General features: G+C 35.4%; 1 protein-coding gene across 6 annotated transcripts in view; it reads right to left on the bottom strand.

The window, feature by feature from the left end:
* Window positions 1-25,622, bottom strand: part of negr1 (neuronal growth regulator 1) — a 305,572-nt gene that overhangs the window by 128,515 nt on the left and 151,435 nt on the right. The window contains exons 7-8 of one of the 6 annotated variants that reach the window (XM_087255422.1): window positions 14,738-14,779; window positions 7,045-7,086 (exon numbers count right to left, since the gene is read on the bottom strand). In XM_087255422.1, coding sequence (XP_087111548.1) covers window positions 7,045-7,086; window positions 14,738-14,779 — 84 coding nt within the window. 6 annotated transcript variants of the gene reach the window in all.

The following is a 25,622-nucleotide window of genomic DNA, read 5'->3' as shown; positions in this document are numbered from 1 at the left end:
AGCTAACATGTAAGAAGGTCATGTGACACCAATACGTAGGACTACTATTGTATTTAGTACATTAGAGGCGAGCGTCACCTCTTGTACTTTTGGTTAGAGTAGGGTTCTGGGTGATTGTTCAACAACTTGGGTGTTGATCTTTTCTTTAGCGCCACCCACATCCCTTTTGCCAGCTCTTTAGCTGTGCGTTCACATCAAAAGCGGCGAAAGAGTCAAAGTAGGCGGAAGTCATTTATTTCCAAACCTCGTCATAGCTCATTACCATAAAGTTGACTTGATTTCAAGCTATCGGAATGTCTACAAAGTTGGCCCTTTGTAACCTTTGATTTGGCCCACCTTCCCATCTGAGAAGAGGGTGAGAATGATGGAGAGGGTTAAGACGGATGCCTTTAACACAAAGTTCAGAGATCGTCATCAACTTTTTTTTTCTCGTTTTACTGCTGTTTTATTGTTTTAATTAAAATTTGTAAATAAATCTGATTTTTTAAAATGTAAATACTGTCACTCAACAGATGGAGAACTATGCAGAAAAAAATCTGTGAGCAAATCAAGGCAAAAAACTAGAGTAATTTGTAACTGTAATAAGTTCACTATAAAAGGTAAAGAATACTGTATTAGTTAACATAAAATACTGTATTAGCTCATATAAACTACTGTATTAGTTAATATAAAGCAATGTTTTAAAGTCATTTTTAAACATTATTTAATAAATTAGGAAATTATGCATGGCAACTATATGTGGAAAGGAACTATATTTGGAACTATATTTTGAAGGAAAATGAATACAGGGAGAAAACCATTTGACATGTACAAAAGTGAGAAATAATGAACATATTGTGTAACATTGCTCTAGAAGATAATAAAAAAAATTATGAATTTGTTTAAAAAAAAAAACAAAATAGCTAAACAGCCGGCAGCTAGCTCTCTGCAACTCTCACATGGTCGCCCACTGAAGCTAAGCAGGGCTGCGCCTGGTCAGTACCTGGATGGGAGACCACATGGGAAAGCTAGGTTGCTGCCGGAAGTGGTGTTAGTGAGGCCAGCAGGGGGCGCCCAACCTGCGGTCTGTGTGGGTCCTAATGCCCCAGTATAGTGACGGGGACGCTATACTGCTCAGTAAGCGCCGTCTTTCGGATGAGACGTTAAACCGAGGTCCCGACTCTCTGTGGTCGTTAAAAATCCCAGGATGTCCTTCGAAAAGAGTAGAGGTTTAACCCCGGCATCCTGGCCAAATCTGCCCACTGGCCTCTGTCCATCATGGCCTCCTAACCATCCCCATATTCAATTGGCTGCATCGTCTCCTCTCCACCAATCAGCTGGTGTGTGGTGTGCGGTCTGGCGCAAAATGGCTGCCGTCGCGTCATCCAGGTGGATGCTGCACACTGGTGGTGGATGAGGAGATCCCCCCCACTATGTAAAGCGCTTTGAGTGCCCAGAAAAGCGCTATATAAATGTAAGGAATTATTATTATTATTATTAAAAAAGTAATGTTTTGATAAATAAATAAATAAACAAAGAAACAAATAAATAAATAAATAAAAAGCATCTACAAAGCATAACATCATTTATTGTAACCTGTCAACAAAATAAATACAAAACAATTGGTGTGTATATAAACTTAATCAACTCACGAACCAATAAATATACTGCAAATAAATAACATTATTACACTGAAATGGCTGACTGTCCTGCCAAACCTGACTTTTTGTACACCCTGGACTTGATTCTCATTACAAGGTTACATCAGAGTGACAATGATAATTTATCACTTCTATCACAATTCCTGATGCATGGGAATGAATTATGAGAAGCAGAACAATTAGTACTGAGAGAAGTAAGTGTCCCAACAAGTCATCTTTTAAAGCAGATTATCAAGTCAACATTTACCAATGTGATCAAAACAAGTGACAGATTATTCAGAAATAAAAACGGTCAAACACAACCCCTCCAAAAAGTACCAATAAGTGCCAATGTGCCACATTTCAAAGCTTTAAGTGATGTACAGATTAAAATGCAAATGTCACTTACATGAATAATAGTTAGATATAGAAACATAAGGAGTTCAATATATCATATTGTATGAGTATATACAGTAGGTGATGACAGATATTTCAATGTATGAATGTCTCAAATAATAAGTTCTAGTCAAGTCAAATCTGGGTGGATTGAAAAAAAAAAAAAACAGTGTAAGAGGAGATTACACATGTGTGGGACCTCTCCACAAAAATAGCACATTTCTGCAAGGCATAGATAAAATGGGAGGATAAATGACTTGGGTTTTAGTGCTTGAGAGGCACTTTTAAAGTTAAGAATGAGTCTTTACAGAGTTTAAGAGTATTAAAGCAAGTAAATAAATAAAAAAATGTAGATTTGTTTGAGCTCAAGAGGACTAGATGCATGAAATTATACAGCACACAAGCTTTAAAAATTCTGTAAAGTATGTTAGTTTTTTAAATGAATTATGACTTTTATTCAGCAAGGACACATTCAGCTGACAGCAAAAGAATTTATAATACAAAACGACTTCTCTTAAATGCAGTTTTGTCTTTACTTTCTATTAATTAGACACAAATGACGATAAATAGTATTACATTTCTACAAAATTATGAAGAAATACATTATTATTATTAGGATTATTATTATTATTGGATCACACTTTACTTTGATGGTCTGTTTGTTGAATATAAGTTACATTGCATCTATATGCCAACTAATTCTCATCAGATTATAAGTAGACTGTTAGGTTGGGGTTAGGGTTATTGGAAGTTGATATGTACTTGTAAAGTTTCTTATAAATTCTGTGTATGTGTTTGTGTTATCTATGATATATATTCTATAAAATGTGTAGCTATTGGAGAGGCAATATCTGACCTGGTAAAATAGGTCAAAATATCTCATAAAATAAGTACAACTTAAGAAACCTTCATTAGGAGACCAAAATCTCATGCTAGGAACCTCAGATGAGGCCTTCAAGAACACATTTTAATGCATAACGCATATATGAACTGGAAATGAAATGGCATTGTGTAATTATTTTGTAAACCCTGTCCTGACACAAAGACCAATGCACGGACGGCTAAAAATACAATCTAAAAAGCGGATTAGAAAAATATGATATCTTCACTATTTCATGGCAGACATAACTGAGGTAAACAACCTAATTATAACCCCATTTCCATTCTAAGCAAGCACATGTCCATGGGCAATAACTCTCTCCCTCACGCTGATGCTCATTTTGGTCAAAAAAAGGCCCTGTTTTTGCAATAATAATCAGTATTCATGCACCATACATGCTTGGCATATGTTACCCCATATGCTTGGAATCCACCGCAAGGATTCAGCATGCAGCACTGTAACAGTTCACGTCAACACTATTCCATCATGTTTGCCAGATTAGTTAAAAAGCAGATAAAAAGAGAAAGTTTCAGTCGTGACGCTGAAAGGATGTAAAAATAGGCGAGTATCTTGATCTGCTGACAGAGGTAATTGCTTTGTTTTGTAGACATGTAAAATTAGGAATGTGAGTCTGGGAATAATAGAAAAAAAAGCAATGTCAAACTAATGACATCCAACTAATAACCTCGTTTGTTGATATGGTGAATGAGACACAGTTGGGCTGAGTATCAGAGCTATAGTTATGCTCTTAAACATGATTAAGCCCTGTAACTAAGCTCATTTGGAGGTATGAAGAATGGGATCACGGAAAGACAATTGAATGTGGACAGAGTGTCAAATTGAGAAAAGCTTCTTTTGAAACAAAAATATTCCACTTTGGAATATTTCCTGTGGAGTCACAGCACGGAAGCGCTAAATCTAGCAAAAAGGAGCCAAATTATGATTATATAGTGTATATACCTATAGGGTACTTCAGTGCACGGAAAGCAGAAGTCCAATCATTTAATGCTGCACTTTCGACTACTTCAGTACAATCCATGTGACAAAACATCAAGGGAAACATAAATCATAACTGCAGCGCTGAGGCCTGAGCTCTCAATATTTTCCATTTATTTATTTCTTTTTAAATGAAACACTCTATTTCGCCGCAGAAATCTTGTATGAATCCCAAAAGCACAACCGCTTCATAAATCTCAGTTTGCGTGGAAGCTGTCTGAACTATTTGTCAGAATGGCTACCGAAAAAGAGACAGGTTGGTTTTCAGTGGAATCAAAAGCATGTTTGAATGTAGCTGCTATTTCAGCCGGCAAGCAGAGAAGCACAAAAGTATTGGCGGTGCGTTTGGAGAAAAGCACATACTGTGTGTGAACTAGGGATTGATTTTCGCAGTCAATTACAGCCATTTTTAGCGCAGTTGTAAATGTGTAAAGAAAGGCCAAAATGTTTCAAAAGCACGCGAAAGAACTATGAATAGGTATCGACAAGCATCTGTTCTGTAAAGATCTAACACTCCCTCCTGTTTCCATTCCAGCAAATATGAATTATCTGACACAGATAACAGTATAGAACGGATTTAATAGCTATCGAGTGACATTTTAATTACATACTTATATATAGGGGAGACTGGGGCTAATAGTCACACACTTTACACCAGTGGGGTTCCAATTTAAAAGTCAAAAAAGCTATTAAACATGGTTTCTGCAGATTTTATGAGAGCTTTTTTTTAAAAGAACAAAACTTTTTTCAGACCAAGTAAACAAAATGTAATTAATATTTTGAAGGGAACACAATACGTCAATATGCTCTCTAAATGTAAATTGAGGAAGCACACAATAGGTAACCCTTCAAAGTTTGAAAATACGACTTTGGGCCGATCTCATTACTTTTTCATTCATTTTATAAATGGAATAGCTTAAGGTTTAAATAACTTTGCTCCAAAATAGTAGAATAACAAAACAGTGGTGTTGTTGCTCTGTGTTTTCCAGTAGAAATGTCTAAAGATGATTAAATAAATTAATTAGAAAGTTAAATAACATGAAAAAAGAAGTGATGTTTTCTGTGAAAATTATTTAAATAAAGTGAGTTCGTAATTATAACAAAAACAAATATCTGACAGTGGATTAAGAAAAAAAAAATCTATTTTAGCCAAACAGAAAACATAATTAGAAGATATTTGTTCATTTCTTCAGCAAGAAATAGTTAAAATGAAGAGGAATAAACTAGTTTAGATTAAAATAGGTCAGTATTTTTTATTTATTTATTTATTATAACTTTTTTGTATTCATGTTATTTGATTATTAGTTGCTTCCTTTTTGTATTTCTTATTTTTTATTATTGTATTAATCTATTATTACTATACTTCTGTATTGTTTGCATATTGCATGTTTTATTGTCAATTGTTGCGTGAATGCTGGTTGGACCAAATTTGTAAGTGTTTAAATGTCTAAAAACAATAAAGAAAAAAAAAAGAAAGATATTTGTTCTTGATTTAAACTTTATTATGTTCAATCTCTCAGAAAATAATGCTTAATTTCTTAATTTTGCATCGCAAGTAAATAAACTTTGATTTAAAGAGATGTTTCAACCAAAAAATGAAAATTCATGTCCGATTCTTGTTCCAAACCTGTTTGCATTTTTATTTTTTGTGTTGGATATAAAAGATATGCTGAAGAATGTTGGAAAGCAGCAGCAATTGACTTCAATAGTACTTTTTGTTAATACTATGGACTAGGCATGGTACGATAACCGGTCCGCGGTTAGGAAAAGTCAAGGTTTTAAAACAACAAACATTTTCTGTTATTCCATTCCTAAGGTATAAGTAAGTTTTTTTTAATGTGTTGTAAAGACATCTGTGTTTTTTACACTAATGAAGACAACAGAAGCCAATGATTAATTTTAATTCTTTAGTCTGACATGTTTACTGCTCCAAAATTTTATAAATGTTTACTAAAATAAAATGTATTTTGTTTAATGGGAGAATTTTTTTTTTATTATTATTATTTTTTATCCAGACATTTAAAATGAAGTTATTTTAGAGCAGCAAACACACTACTAATTATGTGATATTTTTATCCAAGGTTATCATACCGTCAGAAACTTATACCGGCCCAATTCTATATGTTTACATCCACATATTTTTATGTGCATTTGGGAGTATCACATAAAAGATATGTGTACATTTTGAAAATGTGCATAAAGAAACGTATGTGCACAACGGAGTAGGATAAACTTTTTATTTGATAAGAAAAAATGCGCATAAACTGTGATGGAAACCAAATAAATTGAGTGGCTGCACTCCCTAAGAGTCCTCTCAAACCTCCAAAAGCTACTGCACATTCACTGGATTCTGTCTTCATCTTCTGAGGTAAAAGTAATTTATTATAAAAGAAAAAAAGGCCCACAATGGCTTCCCTTGACACAGAAAATTCCACTTTTTTCATATTTAGTCCCAGTTTCTCAAGTAGTGATGATTTTGTTCCTCTTAACACATTGGGTGGAAGCTGAGATTAATGCACAAATGTTTTATGTGATATTCCAGTTAAGTCTAACTTCTTTGGATGGAAAAATATCTACTGGCTCATGTTTTCCAACATTTTTCCGAAACTCTTGTTCGGTATTCTTAAAAATTTAGCACGACTTGAGTGTGAGTAAATGGAGAAGACATTCTCATTTTTGGATGAACTATCCCTATAAAGATTTCCAGATATTTATACTGAAAAACAAACATGTTAGGAAAGATTTTTCTTTCAGTGCAACATTTAATACCATGAATTTAGGATGTTCTGCTCTGATTTAAGACTTTTAAAAGAACTTAAGTTGTTGAATGGAGAATTAAGACCCACAGACAACCCTGTTAAACAAAAATTAAACTTTAAATAACCACTATTATTGCCCAGAATCAATTTTGTGACAATATACTGCAAAGTAGCAATAGATCCTGCCCAAAATGAACTAACAAAACAATTATGAAACACTAAATGCTTAATTAGCATTGCAATACAGTGAAATAGCAACCTAAATTTGACATTTACAAAACAAAATCAGCCTCATTTTATTTTTGACTACTCTCTATGTGACAACAAGCCTCGGTCTTCCCTTATACATGTATGCATGCATACACATTCCTATATATAATTTGCATTTGCATACCGTATGTATTGCTTCTTTCTGAATACCCATAATCCAACCCTCCTGTGAAGAGACGTCAAAACATGATTAGCATTTATTAATTCACTTATATCATTTGTCACATAAATGCACCTGTTGTGAGGATTTCAAACTATCCTCTCTCGGCCAAGTCGCTCAACTAGGACAGCACAAAATTAACTAGAAATACAATTTGGAACTTGGAACAAAACAAGAACAGTGGGACGTCGAGACAGTTTATCTCAGCGATTGATACTGCCGCTACTGCAGCGGACCATGAAATTGTCATTTGTTCTGCAAGCGTTGCATCAAATGAAAGTTAAGGGCTACACACAGGCAAAGGTCTAAACTCTGGCAGTGAGAGGACCTCATGGCTAATTATATCCATTCTATAAAAATGCCATACTAATACAGTGGCATATCTGTAAAATGGAGTATGAAAATGCATTAAGTATGTGTATCGTCAAATGGTACTCATTGTGGTTACTAAGTACAGTCATGAATTACAACATATCACACACACACACACACACACACACACACACACTGATGATGTGTGCATTGTGCCCATTATAAACTGTATGTGCTAAAGAGAAAGCATTAGCGGAAGTGATGTATCCCATCTGAGAGATTACATTTCATACTGGCTTTTAAAAGACATGTCTTAAAGGAGTAGTTCAACCAAAAATAAAAACTGTTATCATTTATTCACATCCATATTGATCCAAATCTGAACATACAACATAAAAGGAGTAATTCAATAGCTTTTTTCCACAACTGGTTTGTTTAGTGCATTTGAGTCAGAAAATGAAAGAATAATATGAATTTATAATTTTATGTTGTTGTATTTTTTAGGCAAAACAGATATTATGATTCTTCATAAACAATTTACAAAATAAGCACTGAGAAGTTTCTCACAAGATGACTAGTGGCACCCTATTTTTTAATTCTAATTTTAATTCCATTTAATAATTGCACTACTTTAAAGCTTGGTTACATCACTCATAAACAAAAAAAACATATATCACTCTTACAGACTTTACTTATTATTTCCCTATAATAATCAGCATTTTGTTCGTAGGAATTTGTTCATGTCTTCACTTATTGCAGGATGAATCAGCATTTTTGAACAAATATCTTGAATAAATGATTTAATTACTATCTCATAAAGATTTCAACTGTTTTATGACTGTATAAATCACGTTTTTTACACAAATTTGTAATTCAAATAATGTAAAGACTCACTTATAAAGACTTACATGTGTCTTTAATGGATGAATCAGCTTTTTTGAACAAATCACATGTACAAACGACTCCCTTATAAAGACTTCACCTTTTTCTTTAATGGATGAATCAGCATTTTTTAACAAATCTCATGAACAAATGACTCGCATGTAAAGACTTTATCTGCTTTTTTACAGAATGGATTTTTGAATGAAATACTTGAACAGATGCTCACACATAAATATTCTCTTGTTCATTGCGGGATCAATCTGTGTTTTTAAACAAAACTCAGTCATTACTAAAGACTTGTATTTGGTGTACAAGTACACAACCTCGCCAAATATGAATTGCCGGATCCAGTAAAACATGAATGCACCCATCCTTTCAAACACTAATGGAGCATAGGGGATGATGGGATTGATAAAGAAGCGAAGATTGCCATCACTGTGCTGAATGCAGTTGACCAGTCGCAACAGACTCAGGGCCCTATCAAACATAATACATATTCGGCATTATTTGTTGCTCTTTTCAGACAAGCGCAAGCCTAATTTTCCCACTTTTCGCCAGGTTGTTAAAATATCAAACCCATTTGCGCCACTTTGTGGATTCATAGGCGTCCTGGTCTAAAATAGAGGTGTGTTAAGGTGCATTGATGGCGTGTTTTTTAGAAACTAAAATAGACCATGCCATTGACCAAATACAATGATAATAAAGGAGTAAAGAGTAAAAGTAAAGAGAAAGTAAAGAAGCTGAATGGAAGAGGCTCGTTCTATCCTCGCGCTGCAGATGGTCTGTTTAACAGTTTCCTCGCTAGTGAAGCATTTAGTTTTTCCACTTACAAAGTCCATCATGTAAATAGCAAATGTGCCATGGGATGAAACAACTGACTCTTAAAGGGAATGGGAGATGACACTTTGATTGGTTTAATGCACGTTATACTCAAAACACACTTAACTCATTTAGAGGATAAGCACAACCCTGTTAAACCATGCACCAGGGTGCAAAGCGTATTTTTCCATCCTTAAAATAGCAAAGGTGGATTCGGAAATGCCCTTAAAGCTATTTGTGCCTTGCACGTTTAGACTTTGCACCTAGAACGTTAAAATACAGCCCTTAGTCATTGGACAAATCCACACAGATTAGCATCATGCTAAGGAGGGGATTGGGAACAAATGAATCACTGAACAAGTCATATGGGAGTCGTTAGGATAAATAAGTTTTAAGACAACGAAAGTGTTTTTTGACCTATGCATATCAGCCTGTTGTTAAAGACTTCCAAAAGCAAAATATGAAAGTTTTTAATGCATACTAGGGGTTCTTTAATTTAATTTAACAGCCAATTTTTTTTTTCAAAAGGTAATTTACTCTATTTTGATCACTACCATACACATATGTTTTGAACTATACACTTGTTATCACAATATTTGGATTGGGTGTAACATAAAAATGATCAGATTAACATTGTCAACATATTTCAGAACAACTGTCCAACATGAATACAAATACAAACAAAGGCTCGATTCATGCTTTGTCATTTTCTTTGCTTTGTAAAAAAGAACCAAACCATCAAGAACCTGCAACATTGTAACAGTTTTAATCCCTCAAAACAATCAAAGGGAAAACATGTGCCAACTTCTGAAACAAAAGCTCTTAGCAAGCCAGGTGCGAAGTTCTGGACACCATCCAAAAACCACTAGTGTGAATTCATTTATTTTTTGCATTACAAAAACACAAAACATCATGTTTTTTGTTTTGTTTTTGTTTTAAACAACATAGAGGAGTAAAAAAATGACAGAATTGCAATTTTTGTGTGAACTACCCCTTTAAAACACACAGCTCATTACACACACCCTCCACACTCCCCCAGAAAGAGAATATCATGGTCTGTGATTTCAGTAAGGAGCACAACAGTGAAAACACAGCGACGCCATAGATAGTGAGACACGTTCAGAGACGGCGGAATCAGTTGCTGCTCAGGAGGAGAGAAAATGGCAGACAACAAATAAAAGAGAGAAGTCGAGGCGGCGTGTTATCAATATCCTGCCCTTCATGCAGCCCGCACTAAAGCAGAGAATGAGGAAGCCAGAGAGAAGCAGTGAGCGTTTAGGAAAGCCACTCGCCCCAGCGCTAAACACATGACAGTGCCCACCATAACGCCACAGTGCTCGCTCAGAGGGGTGTCAGTGCTGTACTGTGCAATGCCACAAGTTAAAGAAACAAAACACAAAGAAACACAAAGTTAAAAAATTAGGGCTGTCAATTTAGCAGTTTTAGCATTTATTTAAAGTGATTCGTTTTCGCCGCGTGGATGGGGACCAACACATCATGAGCCCCAACACGTCTGTCTTGATAACACTTGTTGGTGATGTTTTTTCTCTATAGCATATCTTTTGTGTGAATAAAGCTGGGCTCACACTACAGGAGTTTTTAGACCCTTAATCATTTGCGAAATCTTTTACACACGCTCAAATATAAGGCAGATTTTCAATCACATTCGCACACACAGACTACGCAGTCTGAAAATATCACACGTGTGTGGCATATAACAAACTACAAGATATTAAGATTATCAGGCCAGAGGGAGCACCTCACCTGATCTACCGCAGCAGATTGTCATTGACATTTAAAAAGGAATTACGTACATTTATGTTTTGCTTTCTACATTCTCCTGAACTGAAGCAATTTCCCCCCAATGCTACTCTTTATTCCTAACACTGTTATACATTTTCCAAGACAAATTATATATATAACTTTCGCAATCAGTTTCTTTATTTGCCCTGTCCAACACGCCCAAATGTGCATTACCTATTGTGAAATTACTTATGTAAACACATCATTGCAATTCATTCATTTTCCTTCGGCTTAGTCTCTATTTTAAAGTTCGCCTCAGCGGAATGAAGGCCAACTAGTCTGGCATACTGTATATTTTACACAGCGAATGCCCTTCCAGCTGCAACCCAGGACTGGGAAACACCCATAATCATTTACACACACACACACACACACACACACACACACGCTATGAAAAATTTTGTTTATTAGTATTAGTAATTAGTATTCAATTCACCTATAGCGCATTTGTTTGGACTGTGGGGGATATGAAAGCTTTAGGGATAGTTCTGCCAGGAAGACTGGTATGTCATGTCATTCATAATAAATATCTCATCAGGCCATCTAAACAATCTGTTTCGCTGTATTCAGATGACATTGCAGAAATTTCCCTCCATCCTCTCCACCACCATCGGGTCAACCTCGTCTCCACTCTGGGGTTGGTTTCACCCTGCCTTCATCTTCAGGCAGGATCTGCTAGCTCATCCAGAGTTCTGCACCATGGACGGGGCTAACGCCAAAGGAATTTATGAAATGATAGTAATGAATTTATATTTATCTAAACAATTCACAATAAATGTTAAACGGTTGTCTGCCTCCTAAAAAGTCTTTCTTGTAGAACCTGGAGGAAACCCATGAGAACATGGGAAAAACATGCAAACTCCACACAGAAATGCCAACTGGCTCAGCTGGTACTCGAACTAGAGAACTTCTTGCTGTGAGGCTAATCATTAAGCAACTGTGCAGCCTTCATCGCAATTTAAAATCCAAAATATCAAAAATGTTTGATATTATTGAAGCAGTATAGATGTTTTTGCAAGCAAATCAGGAGATCTAGAAAAGCTTCACCAAAAGGTGAAAACGGTCCTGGACAACAAAAATAGCCTAAAATTCCTGTAGTGTTTGCCTGGCTTTGGATATTTTATGACTTAATTGAACTGATTCATAAGCAAGTTATGGAGTATGTTTCCCATAAAATGGTAAAAAAAAAGCTCTTAATAAAAAAGTATTTGTATTTAAAAAAATAAAATAAATCTGTTGACATACCAAAATATATAAACTTAACCTTTTAACTGCTTGCTCTACCAAATGGTTGACTGTATTTTGACTGCTTTAAATAAAGACTGTTAGTCATTTAAAAAATGACTTTACAAAAAAAACAAAAACAAAACAACAACAGTACTGCACTTGATATTGGTTTTATTGTAAAAAACAACAACAACAACAACAAAACTTGTTAAATGAGAATCTAAAATATTTTATGTCATACTTCAAAAAATAAAGATAATTTAGTATTCAAATTTTTTATTTATTTTGAATTTGTTTTTAATTAAATTGGTCTTACACTTCATATTTTCAGATTTTTCATAGCATACATTATGTATTAATTCTGGTACTTTTATCATAAACCGACATACCTACCATTTGGTAGAGGCTGATGTTTTAGAAATTAACTCTAATTAATTAATTAGAGTTAAAAAAATGCATTAGGATTTTTTGTTCTTGGTGTGGCAGTCAAAGGGTTAACATACATATTTATATAGGCACATACAGTATTTATGTATATATAGTATATTTACAGCTGCAGTATGGAACTTTTGTCTCTCTGTCGCCATTTCTGTTTGAAATAGTAAAGCCATTCCTTTTTCACATGGTTTTGACACAGTTCTCTGATGAATCTGTTTCCTATTTATAGACCACATTTGCTTTTTCAAATTGGTAACAGAAAATGTATTTCACACCTGACCCCAAAAAATAAAAAAATAAAAATAAAAAAAAAGGAAAATGTATGCTTATCTTGATTAAATGAACAAGTGTGTTAAAGGGCATCTACATGAAAATCTACTTTTCAAAGCTGTTTGACAAGAACTGTATGTAGGTATAATGAGTCCACAGTAATTTTGAGTGATAGAAACACAATGTTTTTTAAATTCCCTGACATTAAAATAGGATACAAATCCCTGCAAATCTGAGGCCCACCTCACCGTGATGTAGGAGTGTTTTGTTCAACAAATTGATTGTTGCAAAAAAAAGCTTGAATAAACTTCACAACAACTACCAGTTGGGAAAGTTCTTTCTTACTGTAAGGGAAATCTGCTTCATTCTTGTTTTTTGCACTGTGCTCTTTATCTGTGTGAGATGCAGCAGGTGAAGGTTGGCTCTCTTTGGCTTTGACACGCACGTGGGAATGGTGGGCGGGAAGAACTAGCTCATTTGCATTAAAGGCACAGGCAACAAAAACAGCTACAATGTCCCAACAGCTTAAATTTTCTAGATTTAAAAAGGTATAATAGATAATCTGGGTAATTCGAGTAGAAACTTTACAGACACATTCTGGAGACACAAAAGACTTTGGAAAAAGGGGTAAAATAGGTGCCCTTTAAAGTTAGTTAGCCATTATTTTTTTTAAATTTTTAACATCCTTTCATCAGTCTTTAACTCTCCTCAGCCCAGGACAGGTTTGGAAAGTATTAATCTAGATTAAAAAAAACATATATTCTGTTGATGGATATGAAAGTAAACAATTCAAATTCTACATCATTATTATAAACTGACCATTGCTGATACTGGTACGATATGTACATGAATTGCTCAACTAATTTCTGTTTCTTTTTAAAGGGATCGTTCACATAAAAATGAAAATTCACTCAGTATTTACTCTCTGACAATTGGTTCCCTTTTGAGTTTCTTTTTTTTTCTGTTGAACAAGAAGATATTTTGAAGCATGTTAGAAACATGTAACCTTGACTTCCACAGCAGGAAAAACAGGTAAAATGGAAGTCAATGGTTACAGGTTTCCAGCATTTTTCAAAATATCTTATTTTATGTTCAATAGATGAAACTTAAACAGGTTTGTGACAAGTAAAGTGTGATTAAACGATGACAGCATGTACAGCTTTGGGTGAACTATCCCTTTAAGCAAAAAAGTCATACTGCAGCTTTAAATAGGATAAAAAAAAAATTACAGAATGAAGAATTGACACATTTGTAGTTCCAAGTTCGAACCACACAAGTTTACAAAACTGTTTGTAAGAGTTTGTAATATGGTTTCAGCAAATGACACTTTTGGGAAACACAATCCTGAATCGTTGGCTCAAAAACAGCTCCATAAACGGAGAACCAATTCTGTCAGTCAAGCAGAATCAAAATAATCCAGATTAAAGTTCTCATTGACTCAATGATTTAGTTCAAACAAGATCACTTGGACTGACTCAAATATTTAATGGAGGGAGCAGTTAGTTTTAACATATATCACAAACTGCAAATACATTTAGTTTTAATAACATGCATACCAAACAGTGCTGCTAGTATTAAAATATGCATAAACACAATATGTAAAAGGATGAAATAGTTTAAGTTCTTAATTACATTTTTGGAGCAGAATTATGGATACAAATTGAGCATGTGATTAATTAACTGGCATGTAATAAATGTGATTCTAAAAAAATGAACCGATTGACAGCCCTAGAAAAAAATGAAATAAATAAAGTGACGACACACAAAGCTGAACGCCAGCAGGCATCCTGGCCAATCGAGAGAAGGAGAAATTGCAATGAGGAAGAGGTCATTTTTTTTTTCTTGGTTAGTGCAGCATTTTGGATTCCTTACTGAGCTGCGTATACAGCATGTAACATATACTGACCTGGACTTGAGACAGCACTAGTTGTTGTGGGTTCAATAATTGCTACAGGAAAAGAAAAGGAGAAGGAAAAGAGGACATTTATATATTATTAACATAATGAATTCCCTAAAAGAAGGGAAAAGATAACAAAGACATGCAGAAAGGGGTGTGAAAACGCTGGTCAGCGAGCAATAAGGGGCTGTTTATTTCCCAAAATTCACAATCCCCGCACACAGTGATCTTCGTGATCAAAATGGAACGTTCAATCGGGTTTTGTGGAGCTATGTTCAGAGGGGTTACGGCAGAGTCGGTTTCAAATCATATTATGATCGCTGATCTTTGATACTCCAAATTAGAAGCTTCTGAGCATCACTCAATTCAGCCGACCGGAATGAAGCTCAGCTCAATTAACACATGAAATTAAATTTGCACCTAGCAGACAGTCGTTTAATCATGACGATGTAATATAGTTTTCGCATTATTAATAGATATCAGTCTCTCAATTGCCTCAGCTCCCTTTTTTGGGAAACGTTAAAAGCAGGACTTTAATGTCAATCCTTTTTTAATCTCATATAAGCTTAATATTTTTCAGTAGGTTACTTAACTGTAATTAAAACATAACTTGGGGAGGGGAGGGGTTAGTGGCGACATCTAGATCTTGAAGATATACAGAAACACTTCTGTCTTCACATTTACACGTACATAAAAAAGGTAAAAAAAGCAAACATACTCATGAGTAGGTCCACACGGCATCTGAGCGAACAGAAATCCGCAGATTTCCTATTTATTTACTTGTGTAAACTGTGTTTACATTTATATTTATTCCATTTTTTACATTTATTTCAGCAATAATATTGACTAATGAGGATATGTTTATTTGATTTAATTACAATACAGTTTGTAAAGTAATATTTTCTTATAATGTAATATTATAATGTCTTTCAGTAGATATATTATATGAAACACTTGCTTTGTTTAGCAAATAAGTGGATCTAGATGGATTTGCATTGTAAGCAATAATTAAAGTTAAAAAGCTATTATTTTTTATATCATATATTAAGTTTTTAGTTATGATACTCCCAAACCAATTCCAGATAAATCTGCAGACTTTTTACTTCTCTGTAGCAATAGCAAACAATGTCTGGAGATTTTGTCTGGCCCTACTCATGAGCCACTGTAAACAATGATGGGTTCCACATTATTGATTTGCGTTGGGTCAACATGCAGGAATTAAGTTAACTTATTACTAGTCTTTCCAAATTTAAGTGGATTGAGCATAAAACAATTAAGCTTTTCAAACAAAAACCTCAAGAATTGAGAACATTTTAGATAAGTTGTTTGAACAATCAGCAAACATCTTTTTTTTTTGTTTTTTGTTTTTTGAGTGATAAAATATTAAACCAAGTGACGTCTGCAAACAAAAAGGTGGCTTCATTTCCCTAAGAAGCTTTTTCCACCTAAAGAATACGTTGATTAATGGAAAGGTTTTAGTGATGTTAAGAGGTTCTTCATGAAAATCATTTTTAAAAGAGTGAAGGTTTTATTTTTATTGGAAGTATTAAGCCATTTGCTTTTAAGGTCATACAAGTGCTCTCATAAAGTAACAATGGGTGTAGTTCATCATGGACATGTTGCAATAAAAGTACTTTTAATTATAAACAGATCTCAAATAATAACAATACACTGTTTAAATTAGGGCTGCACGATTCTGGCTAAAGCGAGAAACATTTTTTTTTTTTTTGCTTAAAATCAAGATCACAATATTCTCATGATTCTTTAGATGTAAAATAAAGGTTAATACAAGTAGATTATTATTATTGTTATTTCCCAAACATATGGTTAAAAAACAATAATATTAGTTCTAGTTGTAGATATGTAAAATGCTAAACTTTGTGTAGACTTGGAATGGTGGACTTGAATAAACTTTCAATTTGTGCTGGTAGTTAATGCACAGTAAAATGATTTCATCAGATTACAAGGTTTTGGTTTCATTTTATCTGCAAAGCGCACTTTTGTCAAGGATGCCCTTACTTCGAGAGAAAAAAAAACATAGATGCATAATTATATGTTCAAACGTTCACTCTGTGCAAATCGAACTTTATTTACAACTTTATAGCCTGTTATTTAAAGCCTATGCAGGTACTGTTGACTAAAGTCGTTCTAAAGCCTGATTTATACTTCTGCGTCAATTGACCGGCGTAACCCACGGCGCATGCAACGCGCGTGGCTGTGCATTTATACTTCTGCGCGCTGTCTCTGTCGGTCTGCATTAACACTTCCGAAACGCTAGTTGGCAGTGAAGTGTAAATTTTCCTCTGTGTCAAGTTTCTTCGCTGCGTTTTTGCGTTTACTGAACACTTCCGGGATGTACAAGTGGCTCAAACTCGCTTATTTTGAGGCAGAAACCGGCGGACGTGCAACAACTTTAACTATCAGGTAAACACAAAACAAAACTATCTATCCGGAGCTCCTTGACGGGACTCCACACTTGTAAACAATCGCTCGCGCCATTTGCGCGGCTCTCGGTCCCGCCCAGACTCATCAGCGATACCAAGCCGACCAATCACAGAGCTTGCGCTACGCGTCGTTGCGACGTGTAGTTACATTTTTTGAGAGGTGCACGTCAGTGACGCTGATGACCACGGCGAAGGGCTATGCGTCAGCGCCGTAGCATATGCCGGCGTTTGACGCAGAAGTATAAATCAGCCTTAAGGCACATGCGCCTACTCTGGTAAACAAACAGCTCAGAGTCAGCTCACATGTGATGTTGCAGCTGTGAATACGTCATTACATAAAGACAGAAATTACATTTTTGGGTGAACTATACCTTATAAATACAGTATGTGAGTCTTTCAACACCATTTAGAGGTGTCCAAGTTGCTGGTTTCAAGAGTTCACACTTAGCTAACAATCAATAAAGTGTAAGTGGCATGCTGTCTCGGGAGAGAGCCCTGAGCTCATTATATCCCCAAGCCCGGGGCTCCCTCCCATTACAAGGGCGAGAGAAGAGTTCAAACTAAGGTAGGTCGTAGTGTGAGAAGTGTAAACTAAGGTTGTCTTGGGTGACAATTTGGATTAGTCGAGTGGCTATGGTGTATGTTTTTGGACAGTGGGAGGAAACCGGGGAACCCGGGGGGAAACCCACGCGAACACAGGGAGAACATGAAAACTGCACAGAAATGCCAGCCGGCTGGATAGGAGGTTTGACCAGCGGTGTTCTTGCTGTGAGGCAACAGTGCTAGCCACTGGGCCACTGTGTCGCTCTATCTGAAAAAAGGGTGTAGGGGTGAAAGAGGGGAGGCTAAAAGACGAAGATAACTGGAGTGAAAAACTCTGGTTACTTATAATGCTTTAGTAATCATATATTAGGGCAAATTAAGGAGCTAGTAAGGTGCCAGCCATGTTGATCATAAACACGTGATCCTCTCGAAATTAGTTTATAAATAAACCACACGCTGTGAAAGAGGAATTTATTTTTTATTAATTTTGTCTTTTTTTTCTTGTCATTAAATATTTGTATTGCTTAGGTAATAAATTAACCCAACTTATTATCTGAGTGTGATATGCTTTGCATACAGTACTAATGAAACATTGTTGCAGAAGTAGATAAAGCTTACTGGTAAGATAAAGCAACATTGATATATGAAAATAACTTTCTTATTTAGCTCTCCTATACAATGAGATGTGCTTAAAAGGGTGAAGACAGAATGTTGCAGAGCATGCCTTATCTGATAATAACTTAAGCATATGTGAGCAGAGAATTTTGCAGAAAGAGGAAGTATGTTTGGGTGCAGGTGCCAGAGGACTGCAGAATGATTGACAAGTGACAAATTCTACCAAAACTCCACCTTTTAATATTAGTTGTGTATAAATCAGGCAGTCAGGGAAATTTATCGAATCATTCATTTGTATCTATACTAATATTTTTGGCATTGAAGAAAATGTGCATGGAATTGGCTATTCCAACACTGGGCAACGTATATAAAACAATGTAAAGATTTGTGGGACCGCCCTTATGCTTCTCTCCTGAACTTGAAAATATAATTGGCTGAATTGTAGAAATGCTGGATTAAGAAGTGTGGGAGGTTGAATCGATATCACTTATTTTTTTTATTACTTGCAGCCCTAGTTTAAATGTATCATTTACATTCTTTAAATTTGAATTATTTAGATCCACTACTGGTCATACATCCGTCAGACAAGAACAAATAAACCCCTAAAATTGTATTTGACCCAAAAATAAACATTCTGTAATTTGAGGTGAGTTTACAGATTTAGCCAAAACAAAGTCTGGTATGATTGTACATTGTGTCATTCCATTTTTGGTGTGGATCAAATAAGCATTGGGTCTTGTTTCACTTTCAAACACACACTGTAAACAAATACTGGCTACCACTCAATCAATTAGTATTGAGACAGCATGTAGGAATAACAGTAGGCTAACTTATTAGTTTTTACAAAATTTAAGTGCATTGAACATAAAACAATCAAGTTATCCCACCAGAACAACTTAAAAATTGGGATGTTTCAGCTCAATTTGTATACAGTAAGTGGTATAAACAAGCAGCAAATGTCATTTTTGAGTGCACTTCTGTGTGATTTGACTCCAACAGAAATGCAACACATACCAAAAACAGCTAAAGGAACCGAAAACAAGGTATGATCTCAAAAGACGCAACCAAAACAGAAAGCTCAAGCACAGATGTGTTTTTTTTCTCCTCATACTTGAGTAGTTGCCCATTTACAGTTCAATACAGCTGTTGAAAACACATCTCCTCGCAGGAGATCTCATGTTGGTGAGTGTGACTAAGGAATTCCTGGCACTGTTTTGACTCATTTACACCTCATCTAAGATCTTCACAAGTTCTCAGCTGATAAAAATACCATCAGATGTACAGTACAGTACACAGACAAGCACGTTCAGCCCCTCACACAGTATTATTGTCGATGCTTAGTACGTTCTTTAGCAAAATATATGTTATAAAAGAGCTTTTTTTTAATTGTATGTTTAGACTTGGACCTAAAAAAATGTTGCAAAAACAATAAACCAAGATAAAATGCACCATTTTCCTTTTTTTTTGTACCAACAAAAATAATTGAACTGTAAGTGTTAACATATTGTTATACATTGTAAAAATGCTGGGTTCCAAACAATTGATTTATGTTGGGAAAACATGAAGGAATCGAGCTAACTTATTAGTTTTGACAAATTTAAGGGGATTGAACATCAAACAATTAAGTTGGCCTCCCACAAAAACTCAAGAACTGTATTGTTTTATTTTAAATAAGTAGTTTGAACAAACTGCAAAGTCATTTTTTGAGTGCACACTGGAAAAAATGATGTCTGCAAAATTGTTACAAACAATTTCTATGCGTTGAATTTAAACTAACTAAATTTAGTAATGTTAAACTTAAAGTTGTTTGTGTAAATTCAGCCCAAATAAATTGTTTACAACCACCTAGTTTAAAAAAAAAAAATGTAAATCCAATAAATCTTTTTTGAATAATTTATTTCAGTGTACATAGTGTCTTTCTGCTGCCTAACAACAGCAAAAAAGAAGATATTATGTACCACATAATATTTATGCATCTTCTATGTACCACATGAGCCATACAGCTTTGGAACAACATGAGGGTGAATAAATGATAACATAATTAGATTTTTGGGAACAGAAAAGAAGTTATTTTTCAGTGTTTTTGTTTAGTTTTCTTTATGAATTACATTAGGATTCAAGTCTCCAATGTTCTCCAAAATCAATTCTTTTGTGTTCTGCAGAAGAAAGAAATGCATTTGGGTTTGGAACAATAAATAAATAATGACAATGTTTTTGGAAGAACTATCCCTTTATGCCACCACAAAGTGTTCCACCTATACTGTATCTTCACTTTGATCTATTATTTATAATATGAAACCAAACAAAGCTCTTTTGTGAAACGTTTTGCTTAAGAAAGGTCTTTGTGATATTTCCCTTTAAACAGAATTCCACACTTTATGCATATTTGGTTGAGTATTTTATCTCCTGTAATACCAAAAGCAACCAAATACTCTATTGTTGCACTTCTGCTCAGCTTCACCAAACACACTGAGCCTTTATCAATGAAATTGCATGAATTATTTATGTTTGTGAACTCAAAATGTGGTTGCGTGACAGTAACTCAAAGGTCACTGTCAACTTTGGACAATTGTCAAAAAGAATCATCCTTCCCTTTCAAGATCGCTTTGAATGGTAGAGATGAACTGAAGGAAAAAAGAATCCAGAATCTGTGTTTTGTCTTTTATTGTCTAAATCAACATTACAGTGGCTCTGTACAGTAAGAGTGACTTTGTGATTAAGGAGTGTAATGACCTCAACAGAGGCTTCTCTCCGGTAAGCCCTTTGCTAAATTGAGAGCCCTGGAGTTGAAATCACAGCGCCTAGAGACAGTTCACATCATTACTGCTCACAGGTTCAGGGGCAGGGTTGAGGCGCTGTGTGTGTGTGTGAAGCAAAAACACAGGCAATGTGTGTAAGGCTTCCAGCTAACGTTCATGTAAAGCATACAGGTTTGCAGCTTGGAGCAATCGTAAATACTCACTAAGCCGCACACTTTGGGAATAAACTGACATTCCTGTAAATCAGAAAAAGGCTATAAAACAGAGTAAGATATGGAGGTGAAGCTTATATTGGTCAATTACGAACAAACAGGGTGTAAAGGTTTTATAAAAATAAACTGGAGTTGTTTTTATTTATAGGTCACATTAATTCACACAAAAACACACATTTTGGGCTTTGTTTGGCTGAGACGGAACTATTTGAATATCTAGGTTAAAAAATGTAAATACTGAATTAAATAATTGACTTTTAATATACTTACAATAGAAAATATATAATGAATATTTTTTTCAGTTTACTAACTGTTTATTCAGTTAAACATGAATTTTGAACTGTAGGCCGACATAAGCTCGAAACAGCGATTTTTGATTCTTAATGTGATTAAAGTCATAACTGAAACAGAAATGGAATTAAGACATGGAGTATGCATATATTAGTGGCATTATTGAAGTAAACACCGCGATCAGTAAACACCATCATTTAGAACTTTTCGCCATATCTTCCGATAAGTAAAGGACCACACACACACAAACACACACACACACACACACACACACACACACACACACACACACACACACACACACACACACACACACACACACACACACAAATATCGCGAAATGCGAACATTTTTTTCTTTCCATTTGGCGTTATTAAATTCCATAACACTCCTTATTTGCGTCTGTTTGTCACAGCGGTATGAATAAAATGTTCATGAGTAAAGTGAGGGTGCTTTCACACTTGGTTCATTTGCCTGGACCGTACCCAAGTTCGATTGTCTCCCCTTGCCACCTCCTCGGTTGGTTTGTGTTCACACTGTCTTTTTTCCTTCTGAACCCTGGTACGCTTGCGTCATCGAGCTGCTGTTTTGTTTACAGCCGTTGCTAGGTGACGGCCACGCAAGCAAGCGCTGAAATGAAAAGACTTCCGCACATCGCGGTCATTCTGCTTTTACTGAAAGCTTTTGGACATACAGAAAGCAACTTGCATCCATCTGCCGCAAAAATATTATGCACATTCAGAACATCACACAGCGTCTGCAGAAGCTGTTTTTGGAGGAGACAAGCAGACATCACTGTGTTTGCCCTGGCTCTGTCCCACACGTGTCACCAAGGTACGAAACAAGACATACACACGAACAAACGAACGTTATGAAAACTATAGTTTGTTGTACAGTTGGCAGTTCACTATAGTTCACTTCCGTTTTGTGGTACGATTGCATTCACATCTGAAGTGAACCGTACCAGAGTTGGCATGAACCGTACCCCAGACCACCTCTTTCAGGCGGACTCGGGTACGGTTCACGGGTCCGCACCCGGGTTCAGAAGACGCATTCACACTAGCTAAACGTACTGTACTATGACGTCAAACGAACTCGGGTGTGGACCAAAAGTGCTAGTGTGAAAGCACCCTGAAACTGCCGAACTGCAGTTAAAGTCAGGCATCCTGCTGATTTGATTCAGAAAGGCACTTTTTTTGTCAGACGGCTCACCTGTCAGGTATACATCCACGCAAAAATATCAAGGTGAAAGTCACCATAGCTTGCATAGAATAGACCCAGCTACCAACGCAACTTTGAGAATAGGCTAACGGCGATATTTTTTTTAATCGCACAATAAGAGTTTCGCGTTAACGCAACACGTTACCACCAATAACGGCCCATATATATGTATATATACATACACATACAAATCAATTATATGTCCATATTTAATGCTTATTTACATTTAGCTGGAATGCCATAATTGTATTAATGTAGAATATAAATATATTTAAAGATTTCTTTTCTAATAATAGTCTAATAATAAAAGAGAAAAAAAAATAAAAATTTATGACAATGAATGTTTGGCAAAATATTTTCAAGGTGGTTTCATTGTAAATTAAAGACAAAAGCACAAAAATAAAAAAATATTGCAATTCTTTAAAAAAAATATTACATTAATATATTTATTTCAGAGTGTTTAATCAATTATATATATTATTTCCACCATAGACAAATTGGCCTACATTGAAACTATTCCCAGTTCTACTAAAAGTAAGATCATGTTGCTCATTGTAATCTTAGTTTTTGAAGATTTCCATGCAGTCATGAAAACATTTTTCCTCCCTCAGTTCAAACTGCATAAACAAAGCAGCATAATTTGTGAAATGTTTTTCCATGTGGAGCTCTCAGCCTTTATATTACAGTATTGCATGACGTGTAATCTTCAGGTACTGTATTGAACAGCACAGTATAAGCCAGCATTGCATCCACATAAAAGCAGATTGATGTGTACGCTGGATGACCTCTGTTCTGCACTTGCAAGAAAAAAAAGAAAAGAAACACCATCATGGTGGGAGGAATTGCATTTCATTCTATAATAACATCTTATTTTTTTCTTTTCAAAGGCACAAAGAGAGGAACATCGAGCTTCTATACAATTCACACAAACGTCAAGATCCAAACGGAGTGCTATCTTCTCTGCATTGTTAGCCCACTTTGAAAATATGAGAATGAAAATTAAAAACAAGACTATGAGCTGGGCAGGAATTCATTTATTTTATGCCAAGCTCTTAACGATGGATTTTAAAACTTGAAGGTCAAAATGAATTATTTGAAGGGGCTAATTTTCTCTAATCTTCAGAAGCACAATGCACAGTACTGATGGAGGAAAACCGGCTGCATCCTTGAACAGCTAAACCTTCTATCTTTCATGCATGGGCAGACGCATCGCAAGGATTGCCTATTTCTCCAGGCGGTTTTAACCGCTGCCTCCGTTAATGATTGGACAGGAGGTGTTTTATAGCCAAAACAGAATCTTTGCATTACAAACACCTTATTTTTCAAGGACCTGCTCGCTGAATATTCACAGTACAAACGACGAGGCGGCACCCTTTAAGACGTCAAAATGATGACTGTTGTAATACAAGATAAAAGTCAATGAGAAAGATAAATGTCAGTCCATCTGTTCGCCTGTCCTTTTCAGCAGCAGACTGAATTTGATTACGGCTTCAAAACCACAGCATATAAAGACAACCAAACGCAACGTCAGCAAGAACACCCAGCATAATATCAATCTCTCATTCGGTGTGTGCACAGAGCGAACAACAACAACACCGCAACTGGTAATATGTACATTTGTAGTTTCAGCCTCAGACGGCACAGCCACAATCCACTTCGTTCACCGGCTGTCTGAAGGATAAGCACAAAAAACTGGAGAGCACTTTCTCAGTCTGGCAAGCTCTAATCTGATTGGCTGGTTTTACGCAGCTTCTGGGACTAAAGGCTGATACAATAAGCGCTTTTTAAGAAGATCAAATCACCGGATTTGACAAAGTTTGCAAAGCTACTGGCATCAAATTAGAAAGAGTTTTGTTTGAGGCACTCAGTAGCAAGCAAACTTGATATTCATAAGCAGAACTGAATATTATGCTTCCTTTCTGGTTTATATCTTTTTGGACAGGCTCATGACATTAATTATATCCATTTCAGCTTTATCAAAGAGACCGCTGCGAACGGTGCAGTATCCTGAAACAAACCAAATGTCATTACCATATTTTCAAGAATATCATCTTAAATGTGCAGCGACCTGTATTCCAAAGGTACTTATATAATGCAATTATAGCCAGCAAAACATGTGGAAAGCACAAAGGCATTTGAACTGGGGGTGAATGAGAGAGAAACTTGATTACTTACAGTATATAATACATTTCACACAAGCCAGTAGTTTTAGCTTCACCTTGTCCACTCCAGCCTTGGACACATGATCTAAAGCTCAAATCTGACCAGGCAGCCCATTTCACTGATTTGTTGTGTCGCGATCCTATCTGTTGTGAATAATTCCATAAGGATCTACTTTTTTGATCAAGAAGCATCACTGCATCGCACATTGATGCTTTTAAATTATGGTCAGTGTGAAAAGTTCAGTGTTGTCCTCTTACTAAACAGTTATGTGTCTTTTTAATAATAAAAACACTCTTGTACATACTTAATGAGAATGAGTATATGTGTATAAAGAGAATGTGCAGTGTTTAATACATGCATAGATGGAAGAAGTAGCAGAAGTGTTTAAAACATTCTGAGATAGATTAGTTCATGGTATTTTAAGGTAATAGTAGGGGAGGGCCAAGTGATACATGATTGATGGGGAATTAAATATAAAGAATTGCGACAGAATGTGATCATGGACCATGATCTGTACTTGATATTCTAATCATTTTTGGCATACAAATAAAATAACATTTTTTTACTCTTGAATAATTAAAATTTTTTGTATATTTCCAGAAATATACAAGTACAACATTAGCAGGGCTCGACAATAAGCACTGCC

This window comes from Danio rerio, chromosome 6, assembly GCF_052040795.2.
Source record: "Danio rerio strain M-AB ecotype USA chromosome 6, GRCz13ab, whole genome shotgun sequence".
Classification (NCBI taxonomy): domain Eukaryota; kingdom Metazoa; phylum Chordata; class Actinopteri; order Cypriniformes; family Danionidae; genus Danio; species Danio rerio.
The sequence above is the reverse complement of the archived record's forward strand: the minus strand, read 5'-3'. Positions and strand labels throughout refer to the sequence as shown.